Source organism: Indicator indicator, chromosome 11, assembly GCF_027791375.1.
Source record: "Indicator indicator isolate 239-I01 chromosome 11, UM_Iind_1.1, whole genome shotgun sequence".
NCBI classification, from domain to species: domain Eukaryota; kingdom Metazoa; phylum Chordata; class Aves; order Piciformes; family Indicatoridae; genus Indicator; species Indicator indicator.
This window is the reverse complement of record NC_072020.1, coordinates 18,612,000-18,631,968: the sequence shown is the minus strand read 5'-3', so window position 1 is coordinate 18,631,968 and position 19,969 is coordinate 18,612,000. Positions and strand designations below refer to the sequence as shown.

General features: G+C 42.7%; 1 protein-coding gene across 3 annotated transcripts in view; it reads right to left on the bottom strand.

Moving 5' to 3' along the window:
* The window catches only part of PPP1R9A (protein phosphatase 1 regulatory subunit 9A), a 128,176-nt gene that overhangs the window by 25,065 nt on the left and 83,142 nt on the right, over positions 1 to 19,969 (bottom strand). For all 3 annotated transcript variants that reach the window (XM_054384739.1, XM_054384742.1, XM_054384741.1), the window contains exons 5-6: positions 9,344 to 9,479; positions 2,498 to 2,653 (exon numbers count right to left, since the gene is read on the bottom strand). In XM_054384739.1, coding sequence (XP_054240714.1) covers positions 2,498 to 2,653; positions 9,344 to 9,479 — 292 coding nt within the window. The remainder of the gene's footprint in view (positions 1 to 2,497; positions 2,654 to 9,343; positions 9,480 to 19,969) is intronic.

Below are 19,969 nucleotides of genomic sequence, written 5' to 3'. Positions count from 1 at the left end.
GTATTTTGCATGTTTATTCTATACATTATTCTATATAACTTATTATATAGAATAATATGTAATGGTATATATTTTGAAATCATTGAATGGTAGGGGTTGAAAGGGACCTCTGGAGTTCATCCAGTCCAACTCCCCTGCCAAAGCAGGGTCATCTAGGGCAGGTCACAGGGACACATCCAGATGGGTCTTTAAAGTCTCCAGGGAAGGAGACTCCACAATCCCTTTGGGCAGCTTGGTCTAGGGCTCCAGCACCCTCCCATCAAAGAACTGTCTCCTCATGTTGAGGTGGAAACTCCTGGGTTCCAGCTTGTGCCCGATGCCCCCTGTCCTGTCACAGGACATCACTGAAAAGAGCCTGGCCCCTTCTTGATACCTGCCCTTCAGATCTTCATAACCACTTATCAGATCAGAGGGACAGGACTGATCTGTGAGCACAACAGGAGAGAAGGAAAGCAACTGAAGATTTCACATGCTTATATATATTTTGCAGTACTACACTACTACCACTAATCTATTTTTGCACGTATTTCATTAAGGCATTAAATAAAATGCCTAAGTCCTATAAAAGATGTCCCTTCTCCCTACAGATTTTGTCCCTCTTCAATCACTACAGCTAAAACAAAGCTTCTAGCTGTTTCTCTCAAAGCAGTCATGGAAACTCAGTCCCATTTTTTCTGTTTTACAGTCAGGGAAAGAAAATTTGCAGTAGAGTGATTCCCCCAGCAATGCCCATCTCTCCCCTGACTTTCATACCAAAGGCAATGCACTTCAGCTAAGGCTGCTCTCAAAAGTACAAGAGCACATTTTTTCACGGCAAAGAGTGAATTCAACTAATTAGGTCAAACTATTATGCTTAAAGATTACGTCCAACCCACTTGTTTAATACTTTCATTAATCTCTGGAGTAAGAACAAGAAAGTACAGTTATTCTTTAAATACAATGCCAGAAAAACACTGTGTGGGCTTATGCAGCGTGATTGTGAACAAGTCCTCCAGTGTTGAAGGAATTCAGGGCAAATACCAAGAAAAATACATGTACTCACTCTGGCAGCCAACAAAATGCAGCTGTGTGCTGTTAAATACAACCAGGGAAACAAAAGTGAAGTGCTTGCAACAGTGGTACTGCATGGGTTAGAGAAAAAGAGTCCACTCTGTGCAGGAGCACTGAGTTTCTTCTCAGGCACTCATCTGCACTTAAACTGAAGGATCCCCAAGAGGATATCTTCAGCCCATCTCCTCTACACCAGTGTTTTGAGGGCATTACAACAATAGCTTCAAATCAGTTTGGATGTGCTCAAGTGTGGCAACAGTCCAATGTACTCCAGCAGAGTTTGGCAGGTAATCCAGAAGTCAGTATCTTGCTCATCATTGCATCACTGTTTTGTATGGCCTTGGTATGCTGCCACAATCAGCATGGCAGCACCTTCCCATTGCTCGAAAAACTATCACAATGTATGATGAAAAGATAGCCTGAATTTGAAATACGGAGCGAGTAAATAATTTAAGTAGAGTAAAAAACTTTCCGAAGACAACGATGAATAACAGGAACCATGCAAAGGCTGAAAAGGGTATTGGTAGCAAAGGGAAAGACTGGTTGCTCACTGATTACTTTCCATACATTACTCTCTCACTAGAGAATAGCAACAACGTACATTTATAGAAGGCAACATATCTGGTTTGAGTGGAGGGAAGAGGACAAAGGAAGAAGGATAAAAACAGAGCCTCTGTATTTAAAAACTCCTTTCTGGATCCAGATTCTGCTGCTCAAATCTCCTATGAGGTTCTGGTTACTTTCACCCCTTCCATCTTCCTGTATTTAAAACTAAAAATGTGCTTTATTGGCATCACTCAGCCTATTACTGTGGGCTTAGATAAATCCAATTGTTTTTAATTGCAGCAGCCTTCAGGAAAGCTCAGAACCGAACTGCATCAAAAGCACAGCCTAAAATACAGCAGAAATGTTTCTCAGTACTTTGGTATGTTAAGTTATATGAGGTTAATGACGGCAATCAACACCATTGACACAAGCCCTGGTTAGTACTGGTGGATACTATACAAACACTGTAACCACAGAGCTTGGTAAAACACCAGTTTGAAATATGCCTGCTTCCCAGTAGAGTTTTCCCAGTCTTTCTAAACACGTGGCCAAACATATGACACTGCTGCTTTTGCTGTTTGGTTTTCCTCAACACTTTTGATTGAAATCTTAGGACAAAAAAAAAAAAAAGCCCCACCACCAAAAAAGGCACTAATGGATTAACCTGCACTTTGTCTTCCTGCTCAAAAATACAAACTAAGTGCTGAGACAGAATAGCTTTAGTGTGGAAAACTTCCACCTGAAAGCTGATGCTGAAAGAGCTCTGAAGAACAGCCCCACTTCTTTTCAGCAGAACTTTCTCAGTAATTCAAAAGTACTGAGTACACAAACAGCTAGAAATCAGCTTTACAATCTAATTCCACTGAGATACTTCAGGACTATTTTCTGATCTGTCACTTACCTCTTTGAATTTGTGAGCAAGCTTGTTGGTGTCCACATCACTGGGGGAGAACATGTCATCGTTTTCAGGGAGATCAAACACTTCAATAGCCATGTCACCTCCTGGAAGGACAGGTCCCATGTCTTCATCTTCTTCGTCTGTAGCATATTCCCCTGTCTTAATTTCACAGCATTTAAAAAATTTCAGTTATCCTCTTATTGTTAGGCAGAGACTGTTCAAAAGAGTAATGAAGCTACTCTGCAAACACAAAATCCTACAGACAGAGAAGTTTCTCTTTTTCTTTAACTTCAATACTTAAAAATTCTGCCACAAAAACTACAACTCCACAGCACTATTTCAGAACATTAAGAGAGAGGAGAAAATATTGTCTTAAGCACAAAGAATTTAGTACTTTTAGTCTTTTGTAAAGTCTTTTACTTAAGGAAACAGTTCTCCAGTGATAGTCCATGTTGCATTTGAAAATCCATTGGTTTTGCTCTTTATCAACAACTTCACGGTAGAAGTCATGCCCACACAGAAAGACACAAGCAGGAAAAAGAGGTTGAGTGTCAGGGACAAGTTCACAGACTCACGTCAGAGCTTAGTGATTTGCCCTCTCAACAAGGAGCTGCTTCAAGCTATAAACAGAAAATGCAGGTGGTTTCTTGGGCTGATAACTTGTAAGATGTGAGCAACTTGGTGACAAAACAGAATTGAAAAAAATCCTGAGGTAAATCAGTATTTCAAGATTAAACAGAACCATAGTACTGAAAAGAAAATGACTGCAATGTTCAACCCCAAGCTGCCTAGACAATGCTTTACACAAAAACCTGTGCAGCCCAGAAGGCAAATCGTATCCTGGGCTGCATCTAGAGAAGTGTGGCCAGCAGGGCAAGAGAGGGGAATCTGCCTCTTTCCCCTGCTGAGACCCTGCCCTTTTACTCTGCCCTGCTAAGACCCCACCTCCAATACTGTGTTCAGTCCCAGTGTCCCCAGCACAAGGACACAGAACTGTCACAGCAAGTACAGAGGAGGGCCACAAAGATGATCCAAGGGCTGGAGAACCTCTGCTATGAAGATAGGCTGAGGGTCTTTGCTTTTTCTCCCCCCCCTTATTTAAATCAGAACCAAAACCCCCACCTGCAGTTTTCAGACATCATAGTATTAGAGCTAAAGATCCTAACACCTGAAATTAAATTTATAATTCTGCATGATGAGATTTCATAGACACACAATCTTCTGTTAACCTACGCTTGCAGTAACCCCTGTTCCTATTTTATTCCCCATGGAAAAGCACAGTTAATGTCTAAACGGAAAGTCAGGCTGCTAACTCTTCTGACTTTTTCCAGGAGGATGTGACACAACACACCATCACAGCAGGGAGAAGCAGAGCAATTCCGCAATCTCAGTGAGATTTCAATGAGATGATTTTTTCTGGGGGCAAAATACCAACAACATCCATGTGCCGTCAATTTTGCAGTCACCCTCCCTGAAAAATTTATAAGGTGATACACATCTATCATTTCTTCATGAAAAAAAGCAACTTGGCAGGGCCTGCACCAGTGGCAAAGAAATCTATGAAGCACGCAGAGAGGAGGCAGAAATAGGATGGTTAAGCAGCAAACTCATGCCCAGTTTGCATCAGCCCCCAGCCCTGGCTCAGGTATTCAGGTACATGTGCATTTTAAAGGAATATATTCATTTAATGCTGAATCCTAATTATGTTAGAACTAAACAGATTAGTTTAGTTAAAACTGATCTCTCCGAAGTATTATACTAGAAAGAAGTACTACATACATAAAGAAAAAAACACACACAATCATGTGGGTTGGAAAAGATCTTTGAGATCATCAAGTCCAACTATTCTCTAACACTACTAAGGCTGGTGCTAAACCCTGGCCCTCAGCACCATATCTCTGCCTCTTTGAAACCCATCCATGTCCCTGGGCCGCCTGTTTCAGGCTTTGAGAACCCTTTCAGTCAAGAAGTTTCTTCCAATATCCAACCTACATCTCCTCTGGTTTCTTCTAATATCTCAGACTTGACATGCCCTGGGCAGCCTGATCTAGTTGGAGATGCCCCTGCTCACTGCACAACGTTGGACAAGATGATCTTTGACGTTGGAAACCAAATGCAATCTGTGAAGCTGTGAATCCAACCTAAACCTCCCTTGGTGCAACTTGAGGCCATTTCCTCTCCTCCTGTCACTTGATACTAGGGAGAAGAGACCAACACCAAAGATATGAAGGATTAAACGATAGAATTTAATCATAAAATGGTTTTGGTTGGAAAAGATCTTAAAATCATTGAGTCAAACCATTATATAACTCCAAGTCTGGGGCTAAAGCATGTACTTTAGCACCACATCTCTACACCTTTTAAAGACCTCCACTGATGGGGATTCAACCTCCCCGGGCAGCTTGTTGAGTGTTTAAGAACCCTTCCAGCCAAGAAGTTTCTTCTCAAATTCAACCTAAACGTCCTTTGGTGCAACTTGAGGCCATTTCCTCTCATCCTGGCACTAGGGAGAAGAGACCAACACCCAAATATGAGTTAGATTAGGGAAAAATTCAAGCGCAGGCAATATTCTACTGGCCTCAGGAGCTGGAATGTTTGAAGAGAGACACCAAGCCGCTTACAATGAACACAAAGGAAAATGTTGCTTGAAATTGTAGATAATGAACGTTGATGGGCAGTCATTTCTCCTGCAATTACTGCAGAAAGTAGTCATCAAAGCCAAGCAGTGCAGTGTGCTCAGGTAAACAGGTGAGCAGGATGACACAAACACATTACAGAACACAGAAATAAATGGGACTTTTGCTTTAGTCTTGCAAAGAAAGGGATCCCATCTTGCCACCACATGAAACAAAATTGCTGCTTCAAAAGAACCAAGGGGTGCTCTAAGGAGATCTATGTCATAAGCTACATGAAACATACTTGCCTGAAAAAGATTGTCTCTGCTGACTTTTGTTTCACATGAAACCACAAAAAGGTTTCTCAGACCCAGTACCACACAGCTAGATTGGGGAATTCAATGTTTTACAAGGCACAGACAAATGTTATTTTGCTTGGAAATAACACTGCCTTGTAAGGTAACGCTTGAAGCAGCTGCCTGAGGTTCCTTGCAATATATTTTTTCCTAGCCTAACCACAGAAAACTTCCATGCTCTTGAAGGAAAACCTTAAATTCTTCAGTCTGGATTGGTGAGCAAGACTCACTCATGCATTTAAAAAATCTATTTCACATTTTAGCAGCACCTAGGGCTTGAGCTTATCCCATCCACAGCAGCAGCTTTCGAAATCAGCCATCCAATTCTGCTCCATGCTGTCACAGCTAATAGCATGGAATGATCTTTATAAACACCAACTGCATTTTCTTACTTCAAAAGGGAAAATAAATTACTCAGGTGGTTTAACTGCCTTCTCAAGTCTTGAAATAGGTTTGCTGCTCCCAAGCAGAAAGAAGGAGCAGCCAGGATAATGCAGGACATTTGTACCGTAAATTATATTTCCTTGGATTAGTCATGTAGTGAATTATCTGTCTTTTGGAAATACTACATTTATTGGTGTGATTCTTCCCCACCAAGTAAGTGTCATGGAACATTACTGCAAGGCAATGAAACGAGAAGTCAGAGCAGGCCACCAAGTGTCTCTTTAATTTGGCATGACCCAAGTCCAGTGCACACTGGCTGGCAGAAACCAAAACTGCCTCAAAATGCTGCTCTGTGAAAGGACATGGATCCTTCTGATAAAGCAAGGTGCTGCTTGAGCTATGATGAAGACTCTCCTAAACTGAGGAAATACAGCAAGATAAACCAGCAGGACCTGCACATGCCTGGCACATGCTCTCTTCCTGTGGTTTGACCAGCTCTACCACACACAGCCATCTGCAGTGACTCCTGGACTGAAACACACATCCAGAAACCTGTCTTTGTGGGAGGGTCGCTGAGGCTCAGAATTTGGTGGTCTCAATGCAGGGCTGAATAAAGTGATTTTCTTGTATATTTACACAACACTGCAGCTCAAGATCTGCTACCAGATTTTAAGTACTGAATGAAAATGAACAGGGCAGTTTGACAGCTCTGAGACTGAGTAACTCCTGCATAATTCACCTCAGCACCAAACTCCTTATGCTGGCAATCCAAATATTCCTCAACTTCATGCAGCCAGAAATACCACGTTGAGGAAATGGACTCGAAAAGGTAGGATTTTTTTTTTTTTGGTCTATTAATTCAGACAGTATAAACTGAGATTTTCTTATCCAAAAGATGCCCTTCTTACCAAGCCCAAAGAATGCAGGGTTAGCAGTGGGGTCTGGCACACAGCAACGTAAACCCAACCACATTTGTCGTCAGAGAGCAAGGTGAGCTCAAAGTAGTAATGCTCATATTTGACAGCAAGTGGAGCAGAAGTGTTTGTGGTGACCAAAAATATCTCTGAACTGTGTCTAATGTGCACCAGATCACAGCTTCCATCATGTCAATTGTCTGGGAATGGTGCAAGTCATGTGAGTTTATAAGGATGGCATAATCAACTGACAGAAAAAAATAAATTCAGAACTGCTGCAGGTTCCCAATAAAATTTACTTCTGGTAATTCTGTTAATTGAAGAAAAGGGACATGCTTCATTAACTACAACCCACCCATCTAGTCTAAGAATAAGGTTTAGCATCTCCTAGCCTTCATGCTTCACACAAGCACACACACATGTGCACCCACAAAACAGGTGAGTGCAACTTTTATTTACAATCATAGACTCACCAAATGGTTTGGGTTGGAAGGGACCTTAAAGACCATCTAGTTCCAAACCCCCTGCTATGGGGTGGGGGTTGAACTAGAAGTTGGATTGAGATTAGACATCAGGAAGCAACCATTCCCCATGAGGGTGGTGAGATGCTGGAACAGGTTGCCCAGAGAAGTTGTGGAGGCTCCAAGCCTGGCAGTGTTCAAAGGCAGGTTGGCTGAGGCCTTGAGCAAGCTGGGCTGGTAAGAGATGTCCTTGACCATGGCAGGGGGTTGGAACTGGATGATCTTGAAGGTCCCTTCTAGCCTAAACCATTCTATGATTCTATGATTTACAGGTCAGCAGATAAGACTTGATTTATTTATATGAGTTAAATAGGCACCTATGATAGGATTTATTCTGAAACATATTAAAATAATTTTATTTTTAGTATCAGTGGACATCAAAGCAAGTGAAAGCATCACTGGAGCTAGACAGGATTTTTACTCAGTCTTCTGGGACACTTCTGACTGTTCTGACCTACTGCTAGTTTAAAGCAGGTTTCAAAATCCAAATGTATCCAAATTTTATCTCAGAGTTGTTGTTTTTTTTTTCTCTGTCACTTTTTAGAAGCCTTGTCTCAGTACCTAAAGGAAAACTAAAGTTAAACACACAGCAGGAATTCTCTATCACCTCCTTCCACAAATAAAATGTAAAGCCTGGCTCAAGACTGAACCCTGGAGTCTGACATTTCAAATAGTGTTATCCAAGATAATGTGACTGAAGGCAGCATGCTTGGGCTATGCAGAAGTGGTTTGCTACAACAACTGCCTTTCACCTTCACCCAGCAGCTAATTTAGGGAGTAACACAGACAGTAGTATCTGAAAAATCTCATTAATCTTCCCAAATATCACAGAATTGCAGAATGGTAGGGCTTGGAAGGGACCTCTGCAGATCACCTAGACAAGTCCCTGCCAGAGCAGCTTCACCTACATCAATACAAAATACCTTGCTATTTAGGCATATTAGTTTTAAGCAAATGGAAACAAATCACAGAAAATTACTGTATAAAGTTGCTGGTTTCAAATCCTTTGTACTGGGACACTGGGTGCTAATAGCAAACATCAATACATGATGCAGATAAGGCAGATTCATTCTTTATCCTGGGGAATACCTGTTCACACAGAAAGAAAACTGTGTGGAAGGAGAGGTCTGTCCTGGAACTTCCAGAACATTTCTTAATGTTCTGAATGAAGAAAAACATCAGTCCCTCCAAGGGAAAAAAAAAGACAAGGGGTGATGAGTACAAGTTACTGCTGGGGAGATTCCAAGTGGACTCCAGAAGAAAACGTTTCCCTATGGCAACAGCTGGACATTGGAATCATCTCCCAAGGGAAGCAGTGGATTCCCCTACAGTGGACAGTTTTAAGACTCAGTGTGACAGGGTGCTGGGCCAGCTCATTTCAACTACACTACCATCTAGAAAGGTTGGACCAGATGCTCCTTGGGGTCCCTTCCAACCTGGCATTCTGTGATTCCGTGATCAACCTATTAGATATTTGCTCTTCTGGAAAAAAACAAACATTTTAAATCCATGTTGAAAAGCTTTTCAAATAACTTTGCTGTTCAGATGAGATTGGTAAACAAGATCACAGGATCACAGGATGTCAGGGGTTGGAAAGGACCTCTGGAGATCTTTCAGTTCAAGGCTCCTGCCAGAGCAGGAGCATAGAATCTAGTGCAGGTCACACGGGAATGCATCCAGGTGGGTCTTGAAAGTCTCCAGAGAAGGAGACTCCACAACCTCTCTGGGGAGCCTGTTCTAGTGCTCTGTGACCCTCAACAGTGAAGAAGTTCCTCCTCATGCTGAGGTGGAACTCCCTGCTGCTGTAGTTCTTTAATCATCCTTGTAGCCCTCTGTTGGTATCTCTCAAGTAGATCCCTGTCCCTCTTGAACTGGAGAGCCCCAAACTGGATGCAATATTCCATGTGAGGTCTCACTAGTGCAGATCTGTAAACATCAGCAGCAGAGGTAATGGATAGGGTCAGAAGGTGACCTCTGAGTGAGAATTAAAAGGAAGGAATTAGGAATAGAAAACAGAACACTGAAAAACACCAAACAGTGAGACAATGGACAGCCTTACCTCATCATCATCTGCATCATACTGTGCATAGTGCTGCTCCAGCAGCTCTCTCTGGCGGCGTTCCTGCTCCAGAGTCTGGCTGATCAGCTGCGCCACCTCGCTCACCTGGCCTGGTTTTTCTCGGCCAATGACAAACCTAAACAGAACAGCAGGGAAAACAAAGGTTACTCCTCTTTTTTCACTGAAGATCCAGATGTTCAGACATGCCTTGTAGAGCTGGGTAGCCTTCTTCTTCAAAGACACCAGGCTGGGATTGTTTCAGGTGTGCTCTCTGGATGGCATCTGTGCAGCACTAGGAGGGTTTGGACCACAATAGTACTTACAGGAAGTTGGGGTAAAAAGAAGTGATGACCGAAGCCTTCACTCCAATTTCAGTACAAAAGGTTCTCTGAGTTTGAACTTTACAGACACAGACTCAGAGTAGGGCACTTTTAAAAATGTTAGTGATCACTTCCATTCCCTTTAAGAGCAAGATACAGAAGCCTACAGAAGACCTGATGCACAGTAAGAGCACAGGGACACTTCTGGCAGCTTGTAATGAAAGGACTATGCCACAGAGCAATTTCTTTCTCTATCTTGACTTAGAAGATCCCAGAATCACAGACTGGTAGGGGTTGGAAAGGACTTGTGAAGATCACTGAGTCCAACCCCACTTCTAGAGCAGGATCACCCAGAGTAAATCACACAGAAACACATCCAGGAGGGTTCTGAATGCCTTCAGAGAAGGAGACACCGCAACCTCTCTGGGCAGCCTGGTCCAGTGCTCTGCTACCCTTAAACCAAGCTTTTAGACTTGCCTTCCTCCTGTCTAGAACAGAGAATCCACTTACAGGTTTTTCAGTCTGACAGACACTATTTCCCCTCATTTTAAGCTGCATTTAAATCTTTCTTTGATTTCATGAACTTGTGTTGCTAAGGAGCATTTTCCTCCAGCATCAGCTACTGCTGAACGCTGGGAGCACATTTCTCTGGCTTAACAAAAGGCAAGGGAAGTGTCCCTTTCTTGGTTGAGACTTCCAAGGCTGCTTCCCAACCTTGCTTTCAGCAATTCAAAATTGGCTTGGTCGATAATAATTTGCTCAGCACAGTAGCATGCCTGAAATTAGATATTTTGCTACTTATAGTACTTATGACAAACACCCATTAAACAGCATCAACACACTATATACTGAGAAAAACACAATTTAAAGATGTCAAGCTGAAGGAATATTTTTCTAGCAGGTCAGAAAGACAACTAGGTAATTACAGGTGAAACAACAGCAGAGCTGAAAAGCATGATCAGGTGACAGAGATACTGCATAAGGCAAACCATTTGTTTCCACAACACCTGGCTCACAGAATTTCAGAATCCCAGCATGGTGGGGGTTGGAAGGCACCTCTGGAGATCATCCAGTCCAACCCAGAGTCACCCAGAGCAGAATCACATTCAGGTAGTTTGGAATGTCTTCAGAGAAGACTTCACAACCTCTCTGGGCAGTCTGCTGAGGGGTCTGCCACTCTCCATGTAAGTAAAATTTTCCTCATATTTAAGTGAAAGTGATGCATTTATTATTGGAATAAGAGGTAGAATTGTGCATTATATCCTAAAGAAGAAAATTATTTTCATTAGTGCTGCCTATCACTGCTAAAAGTCCCTTGGGATTTGGCATCTATGTGGATGCCAACTTCCCCTGAGTGGATGACCCTGAGTCCATTTCCTATGCCAAACAGTTTGTCAGCCTCTATGAAGTCAGGCAGTACAGGAAATAATACAACGTGGAGTTTATTTCAACAGTATCGAAACACCCATATCAGTAACTACTTCCAAAAGGATAAGAAAGGTGAGAATGAACGAGTCCATCTGAAATGATGACACAAGGTGCTCTGAAAATAATGTGTGAGGAAGTGTCTTAGTTTAAAAGCATTTACAGAAAACACAGCAGAAAGAAAAACAAAGCCGAGGAAATACCATCAAGCATTTTAATCCTGATCAAAACAGATGACAGTCTGGCACTCATACCCTGCTGTTAGAAAATGTGACATTGATTCTCAGTCATGATAAAGACCTTGGGCTGAAAGCAAAAGAATGTTTCCTCATGGCCCCAGAAGTTCATCTGTTCTGCAGACTGACTCATGCTCGGATCCTGTTTCCTCTGAATTTTAATTTCAGAGCCAAGTATTGCAAAGATTAACCCAGCCATGTTTGCAGTCTCAGCTGGGGGGGTACAATGAACTTTTAGTAGTATTACTACACAAAGCAAAAAAGGATTCAACCCGTATCTGCTACATTTTTGTGTAATGCAAAAACAAATTAAAAGCAAAGATGGAAAAAAGTAACTTCTATTTCAAACAAACATTTTCCATGAGTGTACTATCTACAGGTAATGAGGAGAGCATCATGTTTGTAAATTGAGGGAGATAATCAGCATAGTAAATTATGGAACCACAAAAAGGAATGCAAATATCATAGAATCATAAAATGAACTGGGTTGGAAGAGACCTCTACAGGTCATTTAGTCCAACCACCCTGCAGTCAGCAGGGATATCCCCTAGTAGATGAGGTCGCTCACAGCCCCATCAAGCCTCGCCTTCAATGTCTCCAGGGATGGGGCCTCCACCCTGGCAACCTGTTGCAGTGTTCCACCACCCTCTCAGTGAAGTACTTCTGCCTGATGTCCAGTATCATATTCCCTCCTGCCCTCTGCCTGGTAATTCATCTCCCATGGGAAACAGGAGACTTAAAATATTTGAGACAGTCATTCTTGTACACTGAAAATCTAGAGTGACAATATGTCACTCCTGGTAACTCCTGATTATGTAGGAGTGGTTTTGACACCTTAGACTAAAGCATGAAGGTTTTCATACAGATAAACAAGTTGAGGCAGGGCCATTTCCAAGTTTAGCTAAGAAAGTAAAAAAAAATCAGATTAGTTCTTCTTCTTACGCCGAAGCCACTCACACTTCATAGTGAAGTGATTTTCAAGGCTTGAATCGTACATCAGAATGAAGTTTCTCGATACCTACAGATTTTTGTAGATGATACATGAATAAAAGCCTAAAAGCAATGATGAAAGTTTAAAGCAAATGTTTTCCAGGGAGAGGCAAGGAATGTTTTATTTTCCTACAATTTACTGCTTTAAAGAGAGACATTTCCACTGTATGAAAATAAATGTTTAGAAACAAACAAGCCAAACCTGGCATTCAACATCTGCAGGGAAGGGGCATCCACAACCTCCCTGGGCAACCTGTTCCAGTGTCTTACCACCCTCACTGTAAAGAATTTTTTCCTAATATCCAGTCTAAATCTGCCTTCTTCCAGCTACACTGAGGGTGGTGAGACACTGGAACAAATTACCCAGGGAGGTTGTGGATGCCCCCTCCTTGGAGGTGTTCAAGGTCAGGTTGGCTAGGGCCTGAGCAGCCTGGTCTAGTGGAAGGTATCCCTACCAATGGCAGGGGAGTTGGAGTAGATGATCTTTAAGGTCCCTTCCAACCCAAACCACTCTATGAATCTATAAATCTTGCTTCATTTCCCCAACTAGTCACCCAATCATAGAAGGATATCAGATTAGTCAAGCATGATCTCCCCTTGGTGAATCCATGCTGACTATCCTGATAACCTTTTCTTCCGTGTGCTTAGATCATCTAGTTCCAACCCCCTGCCATGGGCAGACACTGTCCATTAGCCCACATTGCTCAAAGCCCCATCCAACCTGACCTAATAAATTATAAATAGGTAACTTAAAGACAGATTAACAAATATTTCTGTCTGAAAGCCACAAAGTGGAGGCAGTGATTAAAATGCTAAGCATGAATTAGATCTTTCCAACCAGAATACAAGAACTATCATGATCTGAAGTGTTTAAATATGAAAAAGAGACATAAGGTTGTGATTCACTGACCAGAAAATGAGTCACTGAACCATAACATGCACACTTCAACCAAGTGGGTAATTATGGATTTCTCATCACTCTGGCTCAACAAAATTAAGCACATTCATTTCAGACTTCATTAATTAGTCTCAAGGGCCAAAAGTATTATAACAAAGAACTATCAATTCTATCAGCAATGATATATTTAAGAAGCTGGTTATGTTTCTGGATATGAGACAAATGAGTGTTTAAAAGCCTTTAAACCTCATGACAAAAATATTCCACTTAACTATTAAAGCCAGCAGCAGCAAAATGAACCCCAGTGTGTCTGTGATGCTGCACTACAAGCGACCACTGTGCCAGTGCTGATTATTTCTGATGTCCACAAAAAGGAAAGAGAGAGAACCTTGATATTCAGTTAGGCAGGATCCATCTGAAACAGCAGCTGTGAAATATTCAACTTGGTTTTGTTAAAAAATAAACAGGGATGGAACTAGGAATATAATTCACATTTGATGACTAACATGGAGAGACGTGGACTTGATGGATGGACCACTGGCTGGATAAGGAACTGGCTAGATGGTTGTACACAAAGATTTGTGATTAACAGCTCGATGTCCAGGTGGAGACCAGTGACAAGTGGTGTTCCTCAGGTTTGGTCCTGGGTCCAGTGATGTTTAACATCTTTGTCAGCAACATGGACAGTGGCATCAAGTGCACCCTCAGCAAGTTTGTTGATGACACCAAGCTGTGTGGTGTGCTGGACTCACTTGAGGGCAGGGATGTCAGCCGGAAGGATCTTCACAGGCTTGAGAACTGGGTCAGTGCCAACTGCATGAAGCTCAACAAGTCAAAGTGCAAGGTCCTGAATCTGGGTAGGGCCAATCCCAGGCACAAGCCCAGGCTGGGTGCAGAGTGGATTGGGAGTAGCCTTGAAGAAAGAGACTTGGGGGTGTTGCTTGCTGAGAAGCTCCTCATGAGCCAGCAGTGCCCTCATGCAGCCCAGAAGGCAGCTGTGTGCTGGGTTGCAGCAAGGGGAGTGTGGGCAGAGGGGTGAGAGAGGGGATTCTGCCCCTTGGCTCTGCTCTGCTAAGACCCCACTTCCAGTACTGCCTCCCGTTCTGGTGTCCCCAGCATAAGGACACAGAGCTGTTGGAGTGAGTCCACAGGAGGCCTCAAAGATGATCCCAGGGCTGGAGCACCTCTGCTATGAGGACAGGCTGAGGGAGCTGGGGTTGTTCAGCCTGGAAAAGACTCCAGGGGGACCTTACAGCTGACTTCCAGTACCTGAAGGGATCCTACAGGAAGGCTGCAGAGGGACTTTTCCTGAGGGTGTCTAGTGACAGGACAAGGGGGAATGGTTTGAAGCTGAGGCAGAGCAGGGTTAAACTGGATCTTAGGAAGAAGTTCTTCAGTATGACAGTGGAATAGATTGCCCAGGGAGGTTGTGGATGCCCCCTCCCTGGAGGTGTTGAAGGCCAGATTGGATGAGGCCTTTAGCACCCAAGTCTTCACAGTGAGGTTCCTTTCAGAAGCACCTTTAAGGTCCTCCCCCAGTGTCTTCTCTTCTCTAGCCTGAACACCCCCAGCTCCCTCAGGCTGTCCTCACAGCAAAGGTGGTGTGTTTCTGGGAGTTTTACAGATGGATTTTAAAAGTGGCTTTCCTTTGAGCTTCCAAGCACAAAGCTGCTTCTGCTACCATTTATCCAATTTATTTCAAGATGTCTTCAATTACCTCCTCTGGCTGCTTCCATTAGGATAATAGTCATGTAATTAATACAAAGTGCTAAAGTGGTGTGAACCCTGTAAGAAGGAGGTTTTATTTAGTTACAGCACTGCAAGTTGGATCTTGTTGGGTTTCCATAAACAAGATCAAGCTCTCCTGATACATGGAAACCTCAAATACCGACTGGCTGTAAGGAATTCACAGCCTATCAGCTTCCATTACACTTCTTCAGATAAAATGATCTGAACCTTAAGAATCACAAAGATTCTTTGAATTAATAGCTTAGACTGGAAGCTCTGACCCACCCCAAGTTCCCCCCCACTCCCAAGCAGGGCCAGCTCTGTCATGGTTTTGATCAATTTTTCATCTCTCTAATGATGGGATGTGACCTGTTCCAATGGTTGAGAAACTTCACAGTATGATTTTTTCTGGTGAAAATATATAGTCAGAATTTCCCTCACTGCAGCTGCTGGTCATGCCTGTTATCTTTTTTTTAATATAAATAGAATCACTAACATTGGAAAAGACCTCTAAGGTCATCAAGTGCAACCATCAACCCAACACCAACCATGCCCACTAAACTATGTCCTGAAGCACCCTGTCTATTTGGGTTTTTTTGAACATCTCCAGGGATGGTGACTCCACCACCTCCCTGGGCAGCCTGTTCCAATGCCCGACCATTCTTTCAGGAAAGAAATGTTCCCAATATCCAATCTAAACCTCCACTGGTGCAACCTGAGGCCTTTTCACCTTGTAACTGCACAGAGCATACAAAGTATCTGGGTTCACCCTTTCTACCTCCTGGAAGGTAGCTGGGACATCTTGAAGATTTCTGCCATTGCATCCTTCTTTCCTTCAGATTGAAAAAGTTCTTTCCAACTCTTCCCCGGGTGTTTTCTGCACAGCTGCTCTACAGCTCTCTCAGTGTCACACAGGGCTATGCTGCTCCAGAGGCAGAACTTGCATTTGCCCTTGCTAGACTTCATAATGTTTCTTCCAGCTCACTTCTCCAGCCTCCAGTCAATGTCCTGTCTGTCAGCCTATCAGCTGCTCTACCCATTTGCTAAATGTGCCTTCTTTAAGCCATTTGTTATGTAAAAAGAGGAACTGATGGTGCGTAGTAGAAGATAATCTTGTAAACAAAGTCTGCCTGGAGATTGGTGATGGTAGTGACCCAAAACTAACATAAACCAGTCAACAATCCTGCCTAGAAAGTAGGACCCAAAGGAGCATGAGGATGTAACCACCATCAGTAGATAAAAGGGCCAATGATTGAATGAATTTATCTAAAGTCATGTAAGAAACACCTGACAGGGCAGTCTGTGTCACGTCTGATCAGACAGCCTGGAGTAGACACCAAGAGCAATCCCTTTGATGACTTGGTCTCTCTTACCCATAACCTTTTACCTGCACATGTCTGCTCTCACAGACTTACTCAAGGTCTACCTCATTTACATTCAAGGAAAAAATTATGCAGCAGAAGAGCTTCTGCAGTCTCTCCACAGCATCTTGGATACAAGTCCCTGAGAAGCTACACTTCCATCATCACTAAATGGATATTGAGTCAGATGATTTGGAAGTCATGTAGAAAAACCCACACATCAACGTTAATGCACTTAGATTAATTATCCCACAGAAATCAATTTGACTCTAGGGCCTCACTGACACATTAGCTTTACTCAAGAGTACTTCAAAATTAGCCAAGGGATTCAATGTTTTGGCATCTCTTTATGTGCTTCTGGTCCTTAGGTTGCTTTGCTCTACTGAGAGCACAGGTAGAGGATCTCTTTCATCTCTCCCTGACAGTACCCCAATGCAGTGCTTGCAATAAAGGTTTCCACGAGTACATGACAATCACTTAAATCAGAATTCTCTACAGCACCACACAGCTCTCAGGGGAATGGTCAGCTCTAAGAAATGCATTTGTAAACCTGTGCTTTAACATACCTGAATGCAAGTGAAGTTCCTGAGTCAGATCTGTTCAAAAGGTACAAGTGCTAGCTGGGAATGCTTCCAAAACCTAACTGTATTTTGAGGTGAGATCACAGAATCACATAATGGTTGGAAAGAACCTCAAAAGATCATCCAGTCCAACGCCCCTGCCAGAACAGGACCACCAAGGGCAGGTCACACAGGAAGGCATCCAGACAGGTTTTGAATGACTCCAGAGAAGGAGACTCCACAACCTCTCTGGGCAGCCTGCTAGAGGCCTCTGGCACCTTCACAGTGAAAAAGTTTTCCCTTCTGTTCCTGTGGAACCTTCTCAGATGCAGCCTCACCAGGGCAGAGCAGAGAGGAAGAGAACCTCCACTGACCTGCTGGTCACATCCGTTCTAATACACCCTAGGATACCACTGGCCTTCTTGGCTGCAAGGGCCTTCCCTCACTCCCGCTCTTGCTGGCATCCATGGGAAGGAAATCTAGAAAGAAAATACAGATGGGCTACCAGTAAGGTACTGAGTTCAGACTATGTCCTTCATGTGGATGATTAGGTGATTCCAGATCTCAAGTCTAGTCAAGCTGGACCACACTCAGAGCACAGTCCAGGCGTAGCTAAATGCACCCAAAGCACTATCCTCATGGCTTCATAAGTTATCCTGCAAGGATGAATGGTAGGACACATTAATCAGGGTGCACGAAAACTGGGTGAGATTTTCCACAACACAGTATCTTGAACTTTGAAACAATAAAAAAGATAAACAAATTGCTAAATAAACATTTCTGATGACATTTGAGTTGCAGGGGTAGGAGTTTCTGTTTACATCCAACCAACTTGAGGATGAAGTGATTCACAACCTGTCAAGTTGTTCCTTTTTCCAGGAAAAGGAAAGCAATTCCTAATGAAATCCAGCCCTGCTGAATCTTATTAATTCATGTTACACTTAATTTTAAAAACAATGTTCTAGATATATAGAAAAATGGCCAAAATCTTTTAAATGAAGATTTCTCTACAGATTTCACACTCAAACATACAATTTCCTATCCACATCTGCAAATATTTCTAGAAAGAACTTGCCATAAAATTCGAATTAGCAAGATCTCAGAACTGGGAGGCTAATGTTCATGCCAGTAAATTAAACAGTGCCAAGGGAATGCTCCCAAGCACTAGTAATTGATCATCTACACTATGAAATCACTGAGGCAGTCTTTGGAATCCTCAAATTAACTAATACACTATCAAATAACACTCACAGTCAGTGATTTAGCAAAGGCTAGGAGTTAGCTTAGAAGTTTCCAACAGATTGTTTGGATCTGGCCACCCTGATCTGAAAGGTAAAGGAAGTTTAACAGCAGGAGCACAGACCATGCTGGTGCCAGCTGGCCTCTGTGCTGGAGACCAGTCCAAGGCACAGTTCATGTCCTACAACAGGCAGAGCCAAGGATTATAAACCAGCAAAGCAGTGATGAATGCAGTCTTACCTCACTGGTGCTAAAGGGTCAGAGCACTGGTGAGTAATCTGTCACATTGTTCAGCATGCTACTCCTGGTAGTCTTCTAGAACAATTACCAGTGCTTGTAGGGGTTCTTTGCAGAGACCAGAAAGGAATTGCATTTTTAGTGGAATAAACAGGAGAAACTACACTATTTTGGCACAAGACATCATGAATTTAGTTTCTGCCAGGTCCATGATTCACATTTATCAAAGAAGGAGAAAGTGCACCAAGCACACATGGCTTCCTAGGTAGCCCATTATCAAATCCCAGCTCAGCACTCAACATCACAGAGCAGGGGGCTTTTCTTTCCTTTTCTTTTTCTCCAGCACTTGGATTCAAGTACAAAGAAACACAGAAGGAAGGGAGGAACAAAACCTTTCCCCCCCCAGCCAGAAAAAAGACAGCAGAGTTCAGCTTTCTGATTCACACATGGAGCATGGTATCATCCATGTGATTTGGGTCCTGTCCCACTACCCAGGACTGAGAAGCAATCTCTCCTGCCTCTTCCACAAGGTGTATCTGTATGGAGAATGCCTGGAAGGTTTTAATGACACAGCTGTTTCCCAGGAAAAGATCCCAGGTAGGGTAAGCAGAAGGAGCAGAAGAAAATCTGAGCACTGGAAGAAGAGAAGACAGTTATTTAGGGGAAGCAGTCACAAAAACAAAGCAAGGCTGTGAGCAAGCAGCATTCTCACCGGGGTATGCTGCTGCTGTGGCTGGCTTCATCTGACCTCTACACATTGCCTCAGCACTGACAAAGACACAACTGTATGACCTATCTTTCCAGATGTTATGATGTCAAACAAGACTAACAGCAGGCAAGCAAATAATATTTTCTGAGACTGCATATTTTCCATTAAAAAATCAGCTCAAGATGGGGTGAGGAATTAGCTGAAGAAGAAACAAATGACTCATCAAGTTGGTGCTAATTAAAAAGGCAGTATTTTCACTTTTCTCCCTTTAGCTGCTCCCTGTACAAGAGCTAGCTAAAAGAAAAGTTAAAACTTCACTTTTGTCTGATGTTGCATTCTCACTAGAGTATGAGATAAAGAAATTAAGCTGTGAACTGGGAGTGGGAGCTGAGACAAAACCCTCCTTTGAATTAAAACTGTCTACAGTTAAGAAAACCCAAAAAACAGTAATAAATGATTCTTCATTAGAACAGAAAATAGTTAACAGTGGAAAGCCCTAGGGACTGATGGCTACACTGCTATTGTTAGAATCTACTCTTGATCTAGAAAATTAATTAAACATGCCAAAATTTGCTAACCAATTATTTAGATCCTTTATTAAGATGGGAAGACTTTGATGTGCTTCAGTGGGCTTTAATTAAACAAAAAGATGGTAAACTCATTGGTAGGTTAAAATTAATGCAAAGAATGATGTTCAACGTGGTGCAAATCAGGAGAAACCAAATGAGTTTTGATCAGGTTTTGTGTGGTTCCCTGAAAACTCAAGAACTGCCTCAGAAAGCACCAAGACAGCATCCGCTCAGTGCCTAGCAACAGTTTGGAAAGCTGAGAAAATGCTTAGTCACATTCAGGAGACAGGATATGGAAGGAGGACACTGAATTTGAAATTGGCCTCTCTACTGAAACACTGAATTTGGCTAACT